At 45.6% G+C, this 23,492-nt stretch overlaps 1 protein-coding gene across 1 annotated transcript in view; it reads right to left on the bottom strand.

Moving 5' to 3' along the window:
* Positions 1 to 251: 251 nt before the first annotated feature.
* The window catches only part of CIDEA (cell death inducing DFFA like effector a), a 51,265-nt gene continuing 28,024 nt past the window's right edge, over positions 252 to 23,492 (bottom strand). The window contains exons 4-5 of the mRNA XM_040433256.1: positions 7,111 to 7,292; positions 252 to 1,044 (exon numbers count right to left, since the gene is read on the bottom strand). Of these exons, the coding sequence (XP_040289190.1) occupies positions 915 to 1,044; positions 7,111 to 7,292 (312 nt within the window). The 3' untranslated portion in view covers positions 252 to 914. The remainder of the gene's footprint in view (positions 1,045 to 7,110; positions 7,293 to 23,492) is intronic.

Here is a 23,492-nt window from a genome sequence, read left to right as displayed (position 1 = left end):
AAAAATAACTTGGACAACCCCTTTAAGTCGGGTACAAAAACGTGGTCATATTACAGTGGTGTAAAACTGCCAATAAACTACCTACTTAGGACTTATGTAAAAGATCCGCGAAATATGGATGCCGCCCGTGTTGCATATGCATTTTTTGTGGACCAACTGACTTCAAAAGGGTCCATGGTCCTCATTTTGCTGCCAAGTATAGGACATGTTCTATCTTTTTTTCAGAATGGACATACGGAAACGGGAATTACACAGATCATCTGTGTGCTTCCTGCACCCATATGTCCGTTTTGCAAAAAGATAGACTATGCCAGCAAAATGAGGACCACAGACCAATTGAAGTCAATAGGACCGCATCCGTGTTTTGTGAACAGATCTGCAAAACAGATACGGTCGCGTGCATGAAGTTCTTATATGCCATGCCAAGTCCAGGAAACGGAGACAAGAGGGGCTGTTCAATAGGGTCTTTACATGACAGAACTGGTGATTTTCCTTGCTTGGAAATTTTTTTTGTTTTTTTTAGCCCCACAGGCTTTTTGATTGGTCACCACAGCTGTACGTCATCATGACATCTGTAGGACAACTGCCCGTATCTCAGCTTCTCGTTGAGTGACCTAGGATAACTGCAGGCAGCAAAGTAATGCTCTAGTGTACATACGATACAATGCATGTAAACAATATGTGGTCATTACTATTGGAATTAACAGACATGAGGATTTCTAATTATCTCCTGGACTAATGAGACAGAAATGCAAATATGAGGAGATGCTTTATACAACGTATGTATTGTACAAAAAGTGCACGTGAAAATGTTCATGACTATCGGCTGTGTGGTCGTCTGGAAATGCATATGGCCACCATCAGGTGTATACATGTACGTTATAACAGGTGGTGAAGGACATTCCACTGGCATTTTAAGAGTTCCGTGCCCTTCTGTATGTTCTTTCATCACTTTCTTCTGTCCACTGAAGGATATATGAGCCGCCGTATAGGAGAAAATGCCCAGCTACCTGGGCAAGGTGAGACAGGATCCGCAGAAAGCTCCTAAAATCCATAAGCAGACTTATGTTACCATCATAGTTGGGGTAAACAAGGAATGTATGACATCTGACATTACAATCATGATTATCTGTACCAGTACATACCTATGGGTAATCTTATATTTACGTCGCTATTTAAAAAGGTTGTCCAGTTTCACGAAGAAACCTCTGGAATCCGACTGAAATAACAGGTAAGTACTTACCTCACAGATCCTGAGCAACCACTCCAATTCTCCTGGCTGGGCTCTAATTACCTGGCTGCAGCAGTGAAGTCATGTGATGTGCAGATGTGTACCAGACGTTGCCAGTGATTGCCTGCAGCGTTCACATGTTGTCGACACCGATCCAGCCAAGTAAACAGAGCACAGCTGTGAAAAACTGAGGATAGTGTGTTTTTTTATTATTTTTTTTATTTCATGGAGATCCCACAGGTTTGGCTGGTTTAACCCCTTTTAAGTCCTATGGGGAAGACTATGTCTGAACTGCCATAGCCAAAGCATTCTGCATTGGGGGTTGGGGGGAGTGGGCACCAAATACAAACTTTTAATACATTTTCCATAGACTTTAACAGTAACGTTTAACTATTTAATGTGTCTTTGAGAACATTAATTTTATCTACCAGGCTTTTTTCAAGGAAGACGTAAGGGAAATAATTAATTGCCTGCCCCTGACTACTTTTGTTTAAGGTTTACCACCAGGAACAGGAGACAATGTTGAGCTACGACTGTGAATACTAATAAATGTCTTGCGTGGAACTACACGATAAGCTACAGTACATGAATATGCTGTGTGGCAACAGGCTCAGCAGTACAAGCCTGAGACCTTTGTTCAGATTTTATGGCTACTTCCTCTTAAAATGATGCTGGAAAATGAGAAAATAATTCTCGCTTCCGCACAGAAGTAAAACCTTCTGGTTTGGTTGAACATAAAATAAAATGAGTGCCTATCAGGAAGATAAACCCTATATCAGGGGTACTCAACTGGCGGACCGCGGCCGCCAGTTGTCCGGACCCCGGCCATCCTTCAGAGCGCTCCTCCTCTCCTGCACACTGTACCGTGCAGGAGGAGGAGCTTACCGGCGCACTTCCGCCTGTCCCACAGCGCAGTGAGACAGGGCTCCCTCCACATGTAGCGCTCCTCCTCTCCTGCACACTGTGGTACGTGCAGGAGGAGGAGCTTACCGGCGCACTTCTTCCTGCCCCAGGGGCGCAGTGAGAGACAGCTCCCTCCACATGCAGGCACCAGCGCTTTCATCCGTCACCTGCACGTGGAGGGAGCTTTCTCCCTCAGTGCGCTCACAGGTCCCTCCTCCCCTGCAGCAGCGGCAGCACGTAAGGGAGCTTCAAGCTCCAAAGGACACTTACGTGCTGCTGGAGAGGGGAGGGACATCACCACTGCCACCAATGATATAAATGTCACATTTGGGAAGGAAGGGGGGCGTGGAGAGGGCTACAGAAAGGCGGGAACACGTCACTGACTGCAGGAAAGGACTCCAGTCAGTGTCATGTTCCCATCTCTCCTGGGCCATCTTCTTTAAAATTAAAGGTAACCTGATTAAATAAAGTGATAAAGCCCCATCAAACCATGATAGTTTTGTTCCGCATCCAATTCCCATTATTGGGGCATCGGATGCGGACCCCTTAGTTTCAATGGAGCGGAAAAAGATGCAGACAGCACACAGTGTGCTGTCTGCATCTCTTGTGGCCCCATTGTAATTAAGGGGCCGCATCCAATCCCCCAATAATGGGAATTGGATGCGGAACAAAACTATCATATGTCTGTTCTGTGGCTTGGGTTGCCACCCGGCCAGTAGTTCACCAGCAAGGCTGGTATTTTAGTTCCCTTGCCGGTGCCAGAATTTTCCTGTAAGGACTGTTAGGCTCCTTTCACACTTGCGGCAGGACGGATCCGACAGGCTGTTCACCCTGTCAGATCCGTCCTGCCGCTATTTCGCCGGACTGCCACTCCCCATTGACTATAGCAGGAGTGGAGCTACGGCGCAGCATGGCAGTGCACGGCGTGAGGCCGCCAGATGAAAAAGTCGGACATGTAGTACTTTTAGTCTGGCGGCCTCTCAACGTGCTGCGCCGTAGCTTTGCCCCCATCCCCATTATAGTCGATGGGCACAGAGCAGCGGCACGGCGAAGTAGTGGCAAGATGGATCTGACAGGGTGAGCAGCCTGTCGGATCCGTCCTGCTGCAAGTGTGAAAGTACCCTTACTAATGAGCGCTTCATCATGGAACGCCCATTAGTACAGCATTTACCTCCACCGCTACTTGTGCTAGTAAAAATTTTTATAAAATTACGGTACCTCCACCTCCATTTGCTCACGCTGTGGAGAACACTCCCTGCTGACTAGAAGCTCAGGACAGGACCTACAAGACGTCATCACGTTGGAGCACCGGTCCTGAGCTTGCAGTCAGCAGCAAATGTTCACCGCAGCCAGGTGAATGCAAATTTTTTTTTTTTGCAAAAGCAGAGAAGGGGGGCACTAATGGGGGAATTACTCTTACTGGGGGCACTAATGGGGACATTATTCTTACTGGGGCACTAATGTGTCCATTACTAATTCTGGGACTTACCCGGGGCGCTCCACTATAACGTCAGAGCGCCCCACGCGCATGGATCACATGATCGCATGGCATCTTTACTGTTAACTGACTGCAGACCCAGGTATGTGGACCTTTAATAAAACTAGTTGAGTACCCCTGCCCTATATGATCAAGATGTCAAACCGGCCTCTTAAATCAAAGTCGTATGGTAAATACTTTTTAGGTTCCATAACTCTGGCTAGCGTAGGACAGGTATTCAGATTCCAAGAGAATAGGATGTTCAAGTCTGTGATCAATGTTTCTATGGACTTCTCCTGTCCTCCTAGCTAAAACATTAGAGTATCTAGTGTACCACAGACACGGGGGAACTTGACGGGAACATTTGTGCTCTGCTTTAAGAGCTCTTATTTCAGTTGTGAGTGAGCCCGACAAGGAGGATGAAATCAGGATATGGTGGCAGGTGTGGCCAGGCTCCTCCAGGACACAACTGGACATACAACAGCTGCGTTTTTACAGAACAGCTGGTCTTCAGTATAAATCAAGACACGATCTTACTGTTTTCTGGCGTCTCTAGTGTAAAAAGTTAGCTGCAAAAGAAAATGAACATGTCGGCTGACATCTCAGGAAAACAAACATTCCTTACCCTGTTATACATAGTTCATTCCCACAATGAGTGAGAAGACATTGACCTAATGTCCCTTGTTAGATTACATATTGTAATAAGAAAGATTGTAGAATAAACATGTGCTTGTATACTTTAATGGAGATAATAAACTAACAGACCCATCTTAAAACCTAAAGCAGAACGGAAGTGATAGAGAAATTAAGTATAATTTGGCTTGAAGACCTGCTCCACCCAAACTGGACTTGCGTATGCTGCTTGGAGTTGGGAGAGTAAGAAACATAGGCAGGGGAATAAAAGGTCTTGTTTGTACTAGAATGCATTAAGATTAGATTTATCATTCTGCAACTTTGGAAGATAACTGCTATATTAAAACAAGACCTGTCATGTCCTCCACTGAGCATAGCTCTTGTCACGAACCAGCGGGTGTGAACCCACTGTGCCACCTGTCCTACCTCCAAGAGCGTTGTTTACCCCCTCTATCTTCACAGTACCCCCTGATGGTGGGGATAGACTTTCCTGAGGGGAACACCAGGTCACTACCTCTTGAGGAGGAAAGGCACACGAGGCAGCTGGTCCAGGCAGACCAGGAGGTACCTGTTGTCAGCAGGCCGAGTCGTTACCAGGAGCAACAGTGCAGGACTGAAGGATGAGGCAGAGGCGAAGTCAGACAGGCAATATGTCAGGGCAGGCGGCACAGGTCAGGCAATCCGGCGACAACAGGAGAGTCAAGGCAAGCAGGCAGGGATCAAACAGGTAGCAGAGTCCAGGAACACAAGTACGAGTCAGGACCACAAGCGGATATCAGGAACCTTAGCAGGACACAAGGACCTTGACACTGAGGCATCTGGGAAGGGGGCTGAGCCACTTATATATATGTGCAGGAGGGGTAGGATTGGTTGGCGAGGTCACATGATCCAACCTATAAAAACACAGGAAGTGACGCACACTGGCCCTTAAGAAAATGCTGCAGGAAACAAGCCAGGGCCAGGGCTGAAAGGAAACACTGGTAGCAGATCACTGCTGAACACAGCGCCCGGGTCCAGGCCGGTAAGCAGGGTTACAGCGGCGCACAGCAGCCGCTGTTACATCTCTACTGATTACTATCCGGAGAAAACAGATTATTATTTTTTTATTGGCTCTCCCAATCCCTGCAATTAGTAGTGTTACTTTCAGTGTCTGATATGCTGCTTCGTGAATAAATTGACAACTAGGTGGTCTCCACAGCCCAGAGTCAAAGGGGCGTGAACCTAAACCATTCTGACAGTGTAGAATTAACAAGGACAGTTTTATAGCGGATTTACAAGGGTGCAATTAATGGGAATGAACGTTAGTATGTATGTTTGTTTCTGATAACTGGCCCGTGTAAAGGTGCTGCAGATGACCCGAAGAATGAGTAAAATGCTCGTTCATTAGCTGAAAACATTGTTGATGCCCACAAATAATCATTCAATGTGCTACATAAACAATAAATTCAGCATTTTGGTCATTCATCGGATAATCGGTGGCAGATTATTGGGAAAGTGCTTTTGTAGTAACGTTAGTTTCCGATAATTGCCCCGACAACTGAGTGGTGTAAATACACCGGCATGGGAGCCTACCCAGTTATCAATTTGAATATTGGGTGCTAAATGTAGAGCCGGGGATCTGCAATCAGGGGACCACAATCAATAAAAAGGTATGCTGCCAGTTTTACTTTATGGAGGACATGACAGGTCCACTTGAATGGAGACACGTGGACATCAGAGAGCCCACATTTGTAGATGCATAGCAGCCTGGCTACTGAGATATGTCTTGGTCAATAAATAACCCCACATTGGCTGTGTAATATATAAATTAACTTCCAATTCTTTCTATACATTTGTGGGGATGGACCAGTCAAGAGGTACGGTTTAGGATATCTTTCCTAAAAATAAAAAAATATAAAAAATCAGAAGCGGCCAATGATCTAAGAAATTTGCTGCTGACAACTAATATTTCAGGTAATTTTCCATGGATATCTATATACTGCAAGTTCTTATGGTCAGCAACTAAAATTCATACTGACTGTAATAGTCTATTTCTGCATTCTGATACAGACTGATGTGAAGGAGAATGAGTTGTAAATATCAATGCCATAGATGACATTGCTTTCACTGTCCATAACTATAATTATTGTCATCCCATCTATACAGATAGGGCCAAAGCCTTGTGCTTTCTAGTACATACTTGTGATATGCTGCCAACACCATATTTTTTTATATATGCTTTTATATCCGAGGTGTAACCTAGCATTGCTTGACTTAGAGTGAACAGGTTTCCTATGTCTAGCTCTCAGCAAAGACAAATAAGAAATGTAACTATTCTTATCCGAAGACCATATAAAAAGCCTGAGAAGACAGAAATAGTATCTTCTAGTACATAAAGGAAATATGCACTGGTTACATGATAGTGTTGGGGGCCCTTAAAGGGGTTGTCTCACCTGAGACATTGGTGGCATATAACTAAGATAGGTCCCTCCTCTGGGATTCGCACCTATTTCTAGAACACTGCCCCTAAAGTGAAAAAAATAAATAAATAAGCGAACCGCACAGGCACGGCCACCCTCCATTCATTTCTATGGGACTGCCAGAAATAGTCGGGTACTGCTGGCTTGGCCACTTGCGGCAGTTTTATAGAAGTGAATGGAGCGGTGGCTGCACTGGCACGGTGCACTCTCCATTAATTTCTATGGAACTTCCGAAAATAGTCAGGCATGTCCAGTTGGCTATTTCCAACCAGTGCTACAGATGATAATACCTATTAAGACTAGACCATATTGCCTCCAGCAATATTCCACTGATATAATACTAGGGTGCTTGACCCCTCTGGCTTATCGGTTTCAGAAAATGTCACCAATATAAAGCACATACTCACCGCAAAACCTTCTTTGCCCCCAAACACTTAATATCACAAGACACGGAGTACATTTCGTAAAAGGTTGCCTTTACGTTCAGGCAGCCAATAAAATCCTTGGGGTTCAGCTTGTACAAATCCAGTGTAATGTTGGCTATTCCCTTCTTGTTCACTTGCGTGGTGGATGGCGTGACAATTCTTTTCTAGGAACATAAAAGTCCACAATTGATACCATGTCAGTTGAACATACAGAGATTTTATAGGAACAGGCAAGGTTGTCCAAGTCAGATAATGATTAGATGGACCAAAATGTAGGGAAGCAGAACAAGGGCAGCAAAAGGTTCCCACAGAAACAAACTAACAAAGGGCAGAATGTTTAATACTCAAGGGGGTAGCTCGCTATACCTTGCCATGCATTACAGTACAACTAATAACATATCTATTATAATAACCATAAATAAGTTTAGAGAGGTTGTCCAGAATGTGGACACTGATGCCCTATCCTAAGGATAAGCCATCGATATCTGAGTCAGGAATCTTACACTCCGCACCCCTGCCGATCAGCAGTTTCCTTATAGCTCCGGTGCCTGAGCTACACATCTCGGTCCATTGTGTAGTGGATTTAGACAGTAACTGCAGCAATACAGTGAGAAGTGAATGTGAGCTACAAGTTACAACCACTGCACAGTGGCACCAATGCTACAAGCAAGCAGCCATTTGGCATGGGTGTAGGATGTCAGACCCCTGACAATCAGATATTCTGGGCCTATCAATATCCTAATCCTGGACAACCCCTTTAAAGCATATCCATTATTCTAGCTCTGTTTGCCGAAATCAAAACACAAGAAACTGAAAGGCTATAATATGCTGTATTAGTGGCATCTTCCACTTTGCCTGCCTAGTATAAAATAGTAACTAAAAGGTGGGAGATGGAGATGCAGTTTCTCTTTGTATGTCAGCGAGACTGCATGCTGTGAGAGGGAGGAGAGAACACTAGCATCACACCTGGAAACCCTGCCCACTCCTACCCAGCAGACAGAGAGAAATATGCATATTCAAAAGGGCCAAATGACCCCAAAATACAGGTTAGACACCATCTCCAGCTGCGCTTCCATTAAAAATGAAGAAAACTGCAATGAAGTCTCATAACAGAGTCTCCATTGCAAATTCCATTGATTTGATATGATATGGATTTTTGCACAAATTGGTCATAAAATGTGATCTGATCTTCATCTAAGTCACAACAATAGACAATCACAGTCTGCTTAAACTAATAACACACAAAAAATTAAATGTTACCATGTTTTTATTGAACACACCATGTAAACATTCACAGTGCAGGTGGAAAAAGTATGTGAACCCTTGGATTTAATAACTGGTTGAACCTCCTTTGGCAGCAATAACTTCAACCAAACGTTTCCTGTAGTTGCAGATCAGACGTGCACAACGGTCAGGAGTAATTCTTGACCATTCCTCTTTACAGAACTGTTTCAGTTCAGCAATATTCTTGGGATGTCTGGTGTGAATCGCTTTCTTGAGGTCATGCCACAGCATCTCAAATCGGGTTGAGGTCAGGACTCTGACTGGGCCACTCCAAAAGGCGTATTTTCTTCTGTTTATGCCATTCCGTTGTTGATTTACTTCAATGCTTTGGGTCGTTGTCCTGTTGCAACACCCATCTTCTGTTGAGCTTCAGCTGGTGGACAGATGGCCTTAAGTTCTCCTGAAAAATGTCTTGATAAACTTGGGAATTCATTTTTCCTTCGATGATAGCAATCCGTCCAGGCCCTGAAGCAGCAAAGCAGCCCCAAACCATGATGCCCCCACCACCATACTTCACAGTTGGGATGAGGTTTTGATGTTGGTGTGCTGTGCCTCTTTTTCTCCACACATAGTGTTGTGTTTCTTCCAAACAACTCAACTTTGGTTTCATCTGTCCACAGAATGTTTTGCCAGTACTGCTGTGGAACATCCAGGTGCTCTTGTGCAAACTGTAAATGTGCAGCAATGTTTTTTTTTGACAGCAGTGGCTTCCTCTGTGGTATCCTTCCATGAAATCCATTCTTGTTTAGTGTTTTACGTATCGTAGATTCGCTAACAGGGATGTTAGCATATGCCAGAGACTTTTGTAAGTCTTTAGCTGACACTCTAGGATTCTTCTTCACCTCATTGAGCAGTCTGCGCTGAGCTCTTGCAGTCATCTTTACAGGATGGCCACTCCTAGGGAGAGTAGCAGCAGTGCTGAACTTTCTCCATTTATAGACAATTTGTCTTATCGTGGACTGATGAACAGCAAGGCTTTTGGAGATACTTTTATAACCCTTTCCAGCTTTATGCAAGTCAACAATTCTTAATCGTAGGTCTTCTGAGAGCTATTTTGTGCAAGGCATCATTCACATCAGGCAATGCTTCTTGTGAAAAGCAAACCCAGAACTGGTGTGTGTTTTTTTATATGGCAGGGCAGCTGTAACCAACATCTCCAATCTCATCTCATTGTTGGACTCCAGTTGGCTGACACCTCACTCCAATTAGCTCTTGGAGATGTCATTAGTCTAGGGGTTCACATACTTTTTCCACCTGCACTGTGAATGTTTACATGGTGTGTTCAATAAAAACATGGTAACATTTAATTCTTTGTCTATTTGTCACGGCTGAGGATGGGGGAAACCCTCAGCCGTGAGGTGCCAGGTGTTGAAGTAGCTACTCGGCCATGAAGCCACAGGACAGGGAGCAGGTCACCTCCTACAGCGTCCCTACCCTGACCCTAACTCCTAACCTGCATGGGCCGACCTTTAAGGTAGGAGGGCCCATGCGCCGGAACCTCGGAGCCCTGTCTTACCCTCCGCAGATCCCTGAGCTAGGAGCTGGGTAAGGCAACCTACTCCTCCTTGACACGGAGGAGCAGGAGCCTCAATGGCCAAGCTGTTGGGAAAAGGGGAACAGAAACAGCAATACGGAAATGGCAGGTGAACAGACATTCACCAACCTGCCACAGCCCTGCTGACTGGATCCCTAAACAGACAGGGATCCAGAACCGTTATGCTGCACAAACACATATGAAAATCCCAACAGACAAACTTGCTACAACACACACAAAGACATAGGCATACATAAAACTATACTATGAACTGTAAACTCAAACTTAAACTATGACCACAGTGGTGGCTCTCACTGGCGGATGAACAAACACAGGAGGCTGCTATCAGCAAGCATGCTGAAGCAACCTCCTGAGCTCTGCAAGAGAGAGGGTCTTTATAGGCCCAAGTGGCCACACCCAAGGATTGGACACACCCAGTGACATCACACACACACTGGGAAGGAAGTTAACCCTTCCAGTAACACAGAAGGGAAAACAAACATACATAAAGGGAAAGTGCACACAATAACTAACAAGTGCACACATACACACATCACACAAAACCGCATGCACAACGTAGCAAGCTGCAATGGCACAGCTCCGACTGCTACGCTGCCCATACACACTGTTGCCAGCGGCAACCACAGGTGAGGCAAATACCACAGCCCTCACCTGTGATTGAACACCAAAGAGAACCGCTGACAACCGCATGCGGTTCAGGAGTCACGGTCATAGCCATGGCCGTGACACTATTGTTGTGACTTCGATGAAGATCAGATCACATTTTTTGACCAATTTGTGCAGAAATCCATATCATTCCAAAGGGTTCACATACTTTTTCTTGCAATAAATAAATAAATATACACACATATACACACACACACACACACACACACACACACACACACATATACACACACACATATACACACATACATATAACAGATGCCTAAGGAAAGGATTGTGAGATTGTGTATTGTAACAGACAGACCTCTAGAATGCTAGATATTAGATACAGAGATATTAGACAACATTAAACAAAATTACAAAAACGATCACATATGCACTCAAAAAAACGTGTAAAAGCAGCTCTACAAATTCAGCCTTAAGATGACAAAATAGTTGTTGATTTAAGTTGTCAGTGACTTTTCCGGTCCATGCAATTCACAGCAGCTTTTCTCATCCTTGTGATGAGCAATCACTATTTTTTAACCACGTGTATATATGGTACACGCCTGTTATTAGTTAAAAAAAGGGTTGTCCACAATAATTGAAATATCAGAGAAGCCCTCAAATAGCCTAAAATAAAAACATTAAGTTAGGCTACATTCACACGTCAGTATTTTTCTATAATCCGATTTTCTGTTCGTTTTTTGCGGATCCGTTGTTCCTGAAAATGTTTTAGTATGTCATCCGTATGTCATCCGTTTTTTGCGGATCCGCAAAAAACGGAAACATGTATAAATTTCAATAAGCAAATAAAGTTGTTAGGATTTCTTTAAAAAAAAAAAAAAAAAAAAATTAAAATGTAATTTCCAGGAACGGATTCCGTATAAAACGGATGACATACGGAATGACATCCGTATGTCATCCGTTTTTTGCGGATCCATTGACTTTGTATTGTACCAGGATCCGATTTTTCAGGAAAAGAATAGGACATGTTTTATATTTAAACGGACATGCGGAACGGAACAACGGAAACGGACAGCACACATTGTGCTGTCCGTTTTTTTCCAGGACCCATTGAAAATGAATGGGTCCAGATCTGGTCCAGAAAAAAATGGAACAGATCAGGAAAGAAAAAACGGACGTGTGAATGGACCCTTATAGTCACCCCGTTTTCCACAGCTGTTCTATGTGGCGATGTTCTGGTCTTCCTGCTAATGCATGTAGACAAGAAACTGCTGCAGCCAATCATGGTTCACCGCTGTCTGCATCCGTACTTCTGTTCCGTGGCCCGGTAAAAAAAGATAGAACATGTCCTAATCTTGTCCGCGGTTGCGGATAAGAATACGCATTTCTATCATAGGGCTGGCCATTCCTTTCTGCAAAATGCGGACCTCAAAAACAGATACGGCCATCTTAATGAGCCATAGGAGAGTTTGCCCAAACTTTTTAATCATCTTTGACAACCCCTTTAATCCTAGTGAATGTTTAAAGGGGTTTTCTGGAAGTTAAATATCAGTGGCCATAAATATTTGATTGATGGTAGATCAAGTGAATGGGACAGAGCTGCACTACCAGGTATAGCCTCAGCACTGTGCCTCAGTAAACTATTCGGTGAACCCTTCATTATGATGAACAGTAGGGGTCAAAGGGGTATTCTGGTTACAACTAAATCTCCCCTTTCCGCTAGACTGAACCAATCACGAGAATGGGGGGTCCCATGTTCCCTGTTTAAATGGAGTGTCGGTCAAGCATGTGCACTGGCGCTCAATTCAAACTCTATAGGACTACAGGAGATAGAGTTAGAGATTCTGGGAGTCTTTTTTTTCCATAACAGATCTCTAACGATGCCCTCGATTCTCTTGAACAGATGCTTCGGAAGCCAAACAGGGGCATTATGCAAGACATATAATAATTGTGGCATTAGAATCATTTTAACTAGATTTGCCCTTCCCATGACAGATAGGGGCAATTTTACCCAGGACTCCACCTTCCGTTTCATTCTCTCCAACAGCGGCATGAGATTGGAGTCACAATAATCAGTCACCTCACGAGTAATCCATATTCCTAAGTACTTAAACGTGTCTACGCACAGAATTGGTATATTAGTTAGACCCCTTCTATCCTCCTGGGAAGACAACAGCATCAATGCCAACTTGGTCCAGTTAATAGTCAGCCCTGAATATTTCCCAAACAGCTCAATTATCTCCATTATTCTGGTCACTGATGTGCCCACCTTATCCACAAATAGGAGCATGTCATCAGCATAAAGTGACAGTTTTTCCTCCACCGCTGCATATTTAAAACCATGTATCTAAGGCTCATGCTGTATGAGGGCGGCCAGCGGTTCAATAGCAATGGCAAACAATAAGGGCGATAGTGGGCATCCCTGTCTAGTCCTCTTTCTAGCCTGAAACTGCATGACAGTTCATTATTCTTTAGCAACATCTAAGGACATCACTGCTTTGCCAAGGTCACCACCCGGGGCCACCTGCAAGTTCAGGAAAAATCTCCTCAGATTCACTGCCATGGATTTGGACGGCATAAATCCAGATTGATCCGGGTGTACCACAGACGTGATGACATTCGCCAACTTGTTTGCCAAAACTTTCGGCAGAACTTTTACATCAGCTGTGAGCAGAGAGATCGGCCGATAAGACTCGGGGAGAGCCTGGTCTTTTCTGGGTTTAGGGAGGACAACTATAATAGCCTCATAGAATGAAGCAGGCAAAGGGCCCAACTCTTGCGCTTCTGTGAGCACTTCTAATAATTTGGGTAGCAGATCATCTTCCATGTGTTTATATACCTCTACTGGCAACCTATCAGGGCCTGGGGCTTTTTCATTCGCCATGCTTCCCATTGCTACTTTCAATTCCTCCAATGTGATAGGCAACTCGAGCCGATCTCTCTCCTCCCCAGATAGCTTCTGCAAATGAATATAGTTATACATATCCTCAGCACTATACATCTCTCTTGTTTTATATAGGTTGGTATAAAACTGACAGAACACCTTCAGAACGTCAGGGGTCTCAGTAACTGAAGAACCAGTTTCGTCTCTTACTACATGTACATATGATTCCTGTTGCGCTCTAGCCACTGTCGCCAGGAGGTGACACGCTTTTTCCCCTTCTTCAAAGTAGCTTTGTCTCAGAAACAAATCTACAATTGGATGCTTGTTCTATACTATGGGCATTTAGGGGCTCCTGTGCTTCTTTCCAGTTTGCAAGGGACACTGGAGATAGGGCAGCTATATGAAGCATCTCAGTTTCCGCTAACCTACGTTTAAGCTCCTCTCCTAAGGCTCTAGTTCGTGTTTTAACCTTGGAAATCTGCCTGATAAAAATACCCATCAAGAACGCTTTCAGCGTATCCCATACTACTCCCAGTCTGGCCGAACCCTCATTAAAACTGCAGACATTCCCTCATTTGCTTCCGAACTTCTACCATGTTCACAAGACTGATCCAGAATGGATTTAGCTTCCAGCTTCTATGTCTCTCTGTCTTAGTGCCCCTCCCACACACAAACTGATGGATAGGACAGAATGTTCTGATATCACTCTGGGGGCGTAGGAAACTTGGGAGACCCATGGTAACATTGCCTGGGTGCTTAACGCTAAATAAATGCGGGAGAGCCAAGCATACGTTCCAGAGGGACAACAGTAACATCGTTCATTCGGATTTCTTACCCACCATAAGTCCACCAATCCCAGCTCCTCCAACAGCCTCCCAAATGGAGTCTGAGGATCAGCCAGGAGAGGCTGCCGCACAGGGAACTTATCCAATACAACATCCACATAATTGTTCTAATCCCCCCAAAAAATTATAGCCAAATGTGATACAGTAACTCAGCAGTGAACGCCAGTGCCTTGGTTAGTACCGAGCTAGAGAATGGCAGGGGTATATACAAAAACATCAAAACACACTCCACATTAAATATAGCGCAATGAAGCCCTACAAAGCATCCCTCCCTATCAACCTGAGACTTATGCAGTCGGAAAGGTACATCTTTGTGAATCAGGACACTCACCCCCCTAGACTAAATAGACTGAATGATACGCCCATCCCACCCATCTTCTACCCAACCACTGTAAAGTATCTAGAGTCATATGGGTTTCTCACACACTTACAAGAGAGGGCGGTAGGGATTTCAACTTATCAAATATTTCTGTACGTTTGGTGGAGTCCTGCAGACCCCTGACATTCCAGGAAACCAAGTTTATAGTCCCCATGATACCAATTTAGACATCTTCTGACCAATGTAGGGTTGCACCGAGTATCGAATTATCGATACTTTTGTACCCGGATCGATTCGATCCCGGGATTTGTTATTTACCGATACTAGGCTGCGCTGCTGCACAGTGCACAGCCTAGTATCACTGAGAGAACATGGCACGCGCCGCTCTCAGCACACACCATGATATCCTGAATCGGCACAGTGGAGAAGGAGGAATAGCGTTAATTTACTTAGCAAACACTTTATGTGCAGCAAAGCACAGGAGCAAGAATGAAGGAGAAAATGGTGATCTGGGGGAAAGAGCTGTTAACAGGTAGACCGGTAAATGATCTCCCACACTCAACCATCACTGTGCTCCAAGTAGGAGAGATCACTTACCCGTGTCCCTGCCGTTTCTCTCTCACCCCACATCATCATCTCCTTCATTGCTGTGAAGTAAATGCACTATGGCATTTATCCTCAGGTTTCTCCTCTGGACATATCCACCACTTCCTAGGCACCACATACTTCTCAGTGTATGTCCAGAAAAGAAGCCATAGTGCAGGAAAAGTGTTCTGCTATCTGAGGGTACTGTGACTAAGGCCTCCTGCACACGAACGTATTTTTTTGCGGTCCGCAAAAACGGGTCCCGTTTTTCCGTGATCCGTGACCGTTTTTTCGTCCGTGGGTCTTCCTTGATTTTTGGAGGATCCACGGACATGAAAAAAAAGTCGTTTTGGTGTCCGCCTGGCCGTGCGGAGCCAAACGGATCCGTCCTGAATTACAATGCAAGTCAATAGGGACGGATCCGTTTGACGTTGACACAATATGGTGCCATTTCAAACGGATCCGTCCCCATTGACTTTCAATGTAAAGTCTGGAGTCCCTTTTATACCATCGGATCAGAGTTTTCTCCAATCCGATGGTATATTTTAACTTGAAGCGTCCCCATCACCATGGGAACGCCTCTATGTTAGAATATACTGTCGGATATGAGTTAGATTGTGAAACCTCATTTCAGACAGTATATTCTAACACAGAGGCGTTCCCATGGTGATGGGGACGCTTCTAGTTAGAATATACTACAAAGTGTGTACATGACTGCCCCCTGCTGCCTAGCAGCATCCGATCTCTTACAGGGGGCTGTGATTAGCACAATTAACCCTTCAGGTGCCGCACCTGAAGGGGTTAATTGTGCTATCATATCCCCCTGTAAGAGATCAGGGCTGCCAGTGCGGCCCCCCCCCCCCTTCCTCCCTCTATTGTAATACTTCCTTGGTGGCACAGTGTGCGCCCCCCCCCCTTTATTGTAATAATTCGTTGGTGGCACAGTGTGCGCCCCCCCCCCTTCCTCCCTCTATTGTAATCGTTGGTGGCACAGTGTGCGCCCCCCATTGGCCCCCCTCCCTCTAAAGCATTAACAACATTGGTGGCCATTGTGCGGCCTCCCATCTCCCCCCCCCCCCGATCATTGGTGGCAGCGGGTTACTAGCAATAGTACAATAGTAAAAGATTCATACTTACCTGGGAGCTGCGATGTCTGCTTCCGGCCGGGAGCTCCTCCTACTGGTAAGTGACAGTTCATTTAGCAATGACACTTACCAGTAGGTGGAGCTCCTGGCCGGACACGAACATCGCAGCAGCCGGTAAGTATGAATCTTCTACTATTGTACTATTGCTAAGTAACCATGGCAACCAGGAATGTAGTAGCGTCCTGGTTGCCATGGTTACCGATCGGAGCCCCAGCGATTAAACTTGGACTCCGATCGGAACTCCGCTGCCACCAATGATGGGGGGGGGGGGGGGAGGGGGGGGGGAGATGGGAGGCCGCACACTGGCCACCAATGTTGTTAATGCTATAGAGGGAGGGGGGGCCGATGGGGGGCGCACACTGTGCCACCAACGAATAATTACAATAGAGGGAGGGAGGGGGGGGGGCGCACACTGTGCCACCAACAAATCATTACAATAGAGGGAGGGGGGGGGGGGGCCCGCACTGGCCACCAACCTATTATTACAATAGAGGGGGCGGGGCCGCACTGGCCACCAATGATATTCAAACTGGGGAGGGGGGGGGAGGGTCTGCCCCCTGCTGCCTGGCAGCCCTGATCTCTTACAGGGGGCCGTGATCAGCACAATTAACCCCTTCAGGTGCCGCACCTGAAGGGGTTAATTGTGCTGATCACGGCCCCCTGTAAGAGATCGGGTGCTGCCAGGCAGCAGGGGGCAGTCTTGTACACAGTTTGTAGTGTATTCTAACTAGAAGCGTCCCCATCACCATGGGAACGCTTCTGTGTTAGAATATACTGTCGGTTCTGAGTTTTCACGAAGTAAAAACTCAGCTTTGAAAAAGCTTTTATACAGACGGATCTTCGGATCCGTCTGTATAAAAACTAACCTACGGCCACGGATCACGGACACGGATGCCAATCTTGTGTGCATCCGTGTTCTTTCACGGACCCATTGACTTGAATGGGTCCGTGAACCGTTGGCCGTGAAAAAAATAGGACAGGTCATATTTTTTTCACGGCCAGGAAACACGGATCACGGATGCGGCTGCAAAACGGTGCATTTTCCGATTTTTCCACGGACCCATTGAAAGTCAATGGGTCCGCGAAAAAAAACGGAAAACGGCACAACGGCCACGGGTGCACACAACGGTCGTGTGCAGGAGGCCTAAAGGTCCTTTTAGAGGGGACAATTTAGCAGGCGACTGTCAGGAAGGAAGAGTTCCTTCCCGGTAAGAGCCTGCTCGTTAGTGAAGGAGACCGCTGAATTTACATGCAGTGATCTTCTCCACAGTATAGGGAGGAGCAATTACTAATGCCATCGCTCTTCCCCATGCAGAATCATCATTTGCCAGCAGCAGAGCGTGATTAGACGGCATGATCTGCTGCCAGCAAATGATGGTTTAGTGACTGCATGAAAGATACGATTGCCTGAAGAACAAGTGTTTTGCTCGTTCATCCGGTAATCGGCGACACCTTTACACCACCAGATAATTGCTAATGAACGCTCCTATGAACGCTTGTTAGCAATTATCTGGCCAATTCTTGGCCCGTGTAAAGGGCCCTTAACCACCTCCGGACCGCCGAACGCAGCGACGCGTCCTGGAGGTGGTTGATTCATTCCGAGTGGACGCGCCGGCGTGTCCTCTCGCGAGACGCGAGATTTCGGTCACAGCCGGCCCGCGCATGCGCATCGCGGGCCGGCAAAAGTTCGAGGACAATTGCATCAGCAACCTGCCAGCCAATGATCGTCGCTGGCAGGTTGCTGATTTTTAAAAAAATCGAATCACAAGCCATATAACAGATCATATTAGTAAATATGATCTGTTATATGGCTTCTCTGCTCCTCTGCTGGTCCTTTTCGTCGGTTGGATCCAGCAGAGGAACAGACTTCACAGTGAGTAGCACCAACACCACACCTTAGCCCCAGATCACCCCCCTGCACCCCAATTAACCCTTTGATCACCCCTTTGATCGCCCCTGTCAATCACTAGTGAAAGACAAAAAGTGATCAGTGTAAACTGTCACTTTTTTTTTTTCACTAGTATTGGCTGTTAGGTTTTAGGGATAGTTTAGGCCCCTTGGTTAGGTAGTTAGCGTCAGTTAGCGCCCACCCCACCGCAGTCACTTTTATTCGCTGATTAGCGTATCGCTAATCAGCATTTGTACTTTTATAGTATCTGTAAGTGATCAAAACTGATCACGGTCAGATCTATAATTGTATTAGTGTCACCTTAGCTCGCCCTCCACCCAAAACGCAGTGTTTGCCCGATCAGGCCTGATCGGTCGCCCACACGTGCGTTCACCCACGCCCGCCCCACCGCAGTGACAAAAAATTATTATTTTTTGATCACTGCACATTCACTTTACACGCACTGCGGCGATAAAAAAATCAGTTTTGATATTTATCAACCGCAGCGGCCTCCGGTACTTCGCTAGCCTCCCCTTTGTAAGACAGGTTTGCTTTTTTTCTTGGGTAGTCTCAGGGAATACCCCTAAATTTAGTAGTCCAAAATGTCAAACAGGGGGTATTCTTCTGAAGAGGCCTACAGGATTCTGACCCAGTCGGATGAGGAATGGGAACCCTCATCTGACGAATCTAGCGGGTCAGAATATGAACCTGTGGAAAGCAGTGGCTCTCTGACCCAAAGTTCGGACGAGGAGGAGGAGGTCCCTGATAGAACCAGGCGTACCCGGCCCCGTGTCGCTAGACCACAGGTTACGCAGGATCTGCTTCAAGAGCAGCAGAGTGGGGCTGTCGCTGCCGGATCACGTGGTGAGGCATACACCAGCAGCGCAGCCCTTCCTGGACCTAGTACCAGCACTGCCGTACAACCTGGTGAAGTAGCGAGCACCAGAAGGGCAGTTGAAGCTGGTACGGTGGCACGTGCAGTAGTTACCCCGTCGCATCCACCGCACAGACAGGCCCGTAGAGCCCCTAGAATCCCTGAGGTGCTGGCAAACCCTGATTGGCAGTCACCAACTTCAGCCGCACCATTAGTTCCCCCTTTCACCGCCCAGTCTGGAGTTCGGGTTGAGACGGCTCAAATCGGTTCGGCCCTGGGATTTTTTGAGCTGTTCTTGACTGCGGAGCTCTTGGACTTAGTCGTGGCAGAGACAAACCGGTATGCCACACAATTTATAACCGCAAACCCGGGAAGCTATTATGCCCAGCCTTTCCGGTGGAAACCAGTCCAAGTTTCCGAACTTAAAATTTTTCTGGGCTTTCTCCTCAACATGGGTCTAACTAAAAAGCATGAATTGCGGTCATATTGGTCCACGAACCCAATTCATCACATGCCCATGTTCTCTGCTGCTATGTCCAGGGCACGATTTGAGACCATCCTGCGTTTTCTGCATTTTAGCGACAACACCACCTCCCGTCCCAGAGGCCACCCAGCTTTTGACCGGCTCCACAAAATTCAGCCCCTCATAGACCATTTCAACCAGAAATTTGCAGATTTGTATACCCCTGAGCAAAACATCTGCGTAGACGAGTCCCTAATACATTTTACCGGGTGCCTTGGCTTCAAACAATACATCCCAAGCAAGCGTGCCCGGTATGGGGTCAAATTGTATAAGCTCTGTGAAAGGGCCACAGGCTATACCGACAAATTTCGGATCTATGAGGGAAAAGATCAGACCCTGGAGCCGGTCGGTTGCCCTGACTACCTGGGGAGCAGTGGGAAGACAGTCTGGGACTTGGTGTCACCCTTATTCGGCAAGGGGTACCATCTTTATGTGGACAATTTTTACACAAGTGTGGCCCTCTTTAGGCATTTGTTTCTAGAACGGATTTGCGCCTGTGGCACCGCGCGAACTAGTCGCGTGGGCTTCCCCCAGCGGCTCGTTACCACCCGTCTTGCAAGGGGGGAGAGGGCTGCCTTGTGTAATGAAGAACTGCTCGCGGTGAAATGGAGAGACAAGCGTGACGTTTACATGCTCTCCTCCATTCACGCAGACACGACAATCCAAATTGAAAGGGCAACCCGTGTCATTGAAAAGCCCCTCTCAGTCCACGACTATAATGCGCTCATGGGAGGGGTGGACTTCAATGACCAGATGTTGGCTCCCTATTTAGTTTCCCGCAGAACCAGACGCTGGTAAAGAAGGTGTCTGTATATTTAATTCAATTGGCGCTGTATAATAGTTTTGTTCTCTACAGTAAGGCTGGGAGAACACGATCCTTCCTCAAATTCCAGGAAGAGATCATCGAGAACCTCCTGTATCCAGAAGGTTCCGTGGCCCCATCCACCAGTGTAGTTAGCCGTCTACACGAGCGACATTTCCCCAGTGTCGTTGCTGGTACCTCAACCCAACCGTCACCCCGAAAAAGATGTAGTGTCTGTAGCAGGAGTGGAATAAGGCGTGACACCCGCTATTTCCGTCCTGACTGCCCTGACCACCCTGCCCTATGCTTAGGAGAGCGTTTCCGGAAGTACCACACACAGGTACACCTAGCATAGGGATTGCATCTCACAGGACAGGCACACAGGGCTATTAGGGCCCTTTTACTCACAGCTGCTGCAAACCTCTCCTTTCACCTGGGATAAAGTGCATAACGTACTTCGCCACATCTTTGGGCGATTTGCGCTTTGCACATTGTCCCATGGGGAAGGAGAGGTTTGTTCTATAAAGGTAAAAAAAACTAAACAAAAAAAAAAATTACCGGTAAGTAAAAAAGTTTAAAAAGTTAAAAAAAAGTTAATATGTTCTGTTCTGAAGTTAATAAATTTATTGCGTTGCGGCCTGGTTTTTTCTTTTTTGTTTTGTTTTTTTTACCTTCCAGGTGGACCAACCGATCGACTAGCTGCAGCACTGATGTGCATTCTGACAGAAGCATTGCGCTGCTGTCAGATTACACGCAAGTCGGTGTATGCGGCGCTGCAAGACGAGATTTCTCCTCTGCAGTAAAAGATACGTTTGCCGAGGCATATGAGCTGAGGAGGTGGCGGTGTTCATATACTTTGGCAAACACTTTGTATATATATAAAAAAAAAAATCCCGGCAAGGATTTATTCATCCACATCGATTGATGTGAATGGAGAAATCAGGTTTGCCAGGGCATACGAGCTAAGTGGGTATGGATGTTGGGCGGAGCTCCTATGTCCTGGCAGACGCCTTTTTCTTTTTTTGGCAGAGATTTTTTCATCCACATTGATCGATGCGAATGAAGAAATCTGTGCCGTTCATTTTTTTCTTTCAGCCCAGAGGCTGAACGGAAAAAAAAAATCTCATTACCCGTATTCTCAATATAAGGAGAATAGCAGAAACTCCTAATGCTGGGCATACATGTAATGATTGCGGAGCCCCTCAAATGCCAGGGCAGTACAAACACCCCACAATGACCCCAATTTGGAAAGAAGACACCCCAAGGTATTTGCTGAGGGGCTTATTAAGTCCATGAAAGATTGAAATTTTTGTCCCAAGTTAGCGGAAAGGGAGACTGTGAGAAAAAAAAATTAAAAAAATCAATTTCCGCTAACTTGTGCCAAAATTTTTTTTTTTCTATGAACTCGCCATGCCCCTCATTGAATACCTTGGGGTGTCTTCTTTCCAAAATGGGGTCACTTGTGGGGTATTTATACTGCCCTGGCATTTTAGGGGCCCCAAAGCGTGAGAAGAAGTCTGGTATCCAAATGTCTAAAAATGCCCTCCTAAAAGGAATTTGGGCCCCTTTGCCCACCTAGGCTGCAAAAAAGTGTCACACATGTGGTATCTCCGTATTCAGGAGAAGTTGGGGAATGTGTTTTGGGGTGTCATTTTACATATACCCATGCTGGGTGAGATAAATATCTTGGTCAAATGCCAACTTTGTATAAAAAAATGGGAAAAGTTGTCTTTTGCCAAGATATTTCTCTCACCCAGCATGGGTATATGTAAAATGACACCCCAAAACACATTCCCCAACTTCTCCTGAATACGGAGATACCACATGTGTGACACTTTTTTGCAGCCTAGGTGGGCAAAGGGGCCCATATTCCAAAGAGCACCTTTCGGATTTCACAGGTCATTTACCTACTTACCACACATTTGGGCCCCTAGAATGCCAGGGCAGTATAACTACCCCACAAGTGACCCCATTTTGGAAAGAAGACACCCCAAGGTATTCCGTGAGGGGCATGGCGAGTTCCTAGAATTTTTTATTTTTTTGTCACAAGTTAGTGGAAAATGATGATTTTTTATTTTTTTTCTTACAAAGTCTCATATTCCACTAACTTGTGACAATGCTGGGTGAGAGAAATATCTTGGCAAAAGACAACTTTTCCCATTTTTTTATACAAAGTTGGCATTTGGCCAAGATATTTATCTCACCCAGCATGGGTATATGTAAAATGACACCCCAAAACACATTCCCCAACTTCTCCTGAATACGGAGATACCAGATGTGTGACACTTTTTTGCAGCCTAGGTGGGCAAAGGGGCCCATATTCCAAAGAGCATCTTTCGGATTTCACTGGTCATTTTTTACAGAATTTGATTTCAAACTCCTTACCACACATTTGGGCCCCTAGAATGCCAGGGCAGTATAACTACCCCACAAGTGACCCCATTTTGGAAAGAAGACACCCCAAGGTATTCGCTGATGGGCATAGTGAGTTCATGGAAGTTTTTATTTTTTGTCACAAGTTAGTGGAATATGAGACTTTGTAAGAAAAAAAAAAAAATCATCATTTTCCGCTAACTTGTGACAAAAAATAAAAAGTTCTATGAACTCACTATGCCCATCAGCGATTACCTTAGGGTGTGTACTTTCCGAAATGGGGTCATTTGTGGGGTGTTTGTACTGTCTGGGCATTGTAGAACCTCAGGAAACATGACAGGTGCTCAGAAAGTCAGAGCTGCTTCAAAAAGCGGAAATTCACATTTTTGTACCATAGTTTGTAAACGCTATAACTTTTACCCAAACCATTTTTTTTTTTTTTACCCAAACATTTTTTTTTTATCAAAGACATGTAGAACAATACATTTAGAGCAAAATTTACATATGGATCTCGTTTTTTTTTGCAAAATTTTACAACTGAAAGTGAAAAATGTCATTTTTTTGCAAAAAAATCGTTAAATTTCGATTAATAACAAAAAAAGTAAAAATGTCAGCAGCAATGAAATAGCACCAAATGAAAGCTCTATTAGTGAGAAGAAAAGGAGGTAAAATTCA

The sequence above is a fragment of the Bufo bufo genome, chromosome 5, assembly GCF_905171765.1.
Source record: "Bufo bufo chromosome 5, aBufBuf1.1, whole genome shotgun sequence".
Lineage (NCBI taxonomy): Eukaryota > Metazoa > Chordata > Amphibia > Anura > Bufonidae > Bufo > Bufo bufo.
This window is presented reverse-complemented; position numbering and strand designations above follow the sequence as displayed.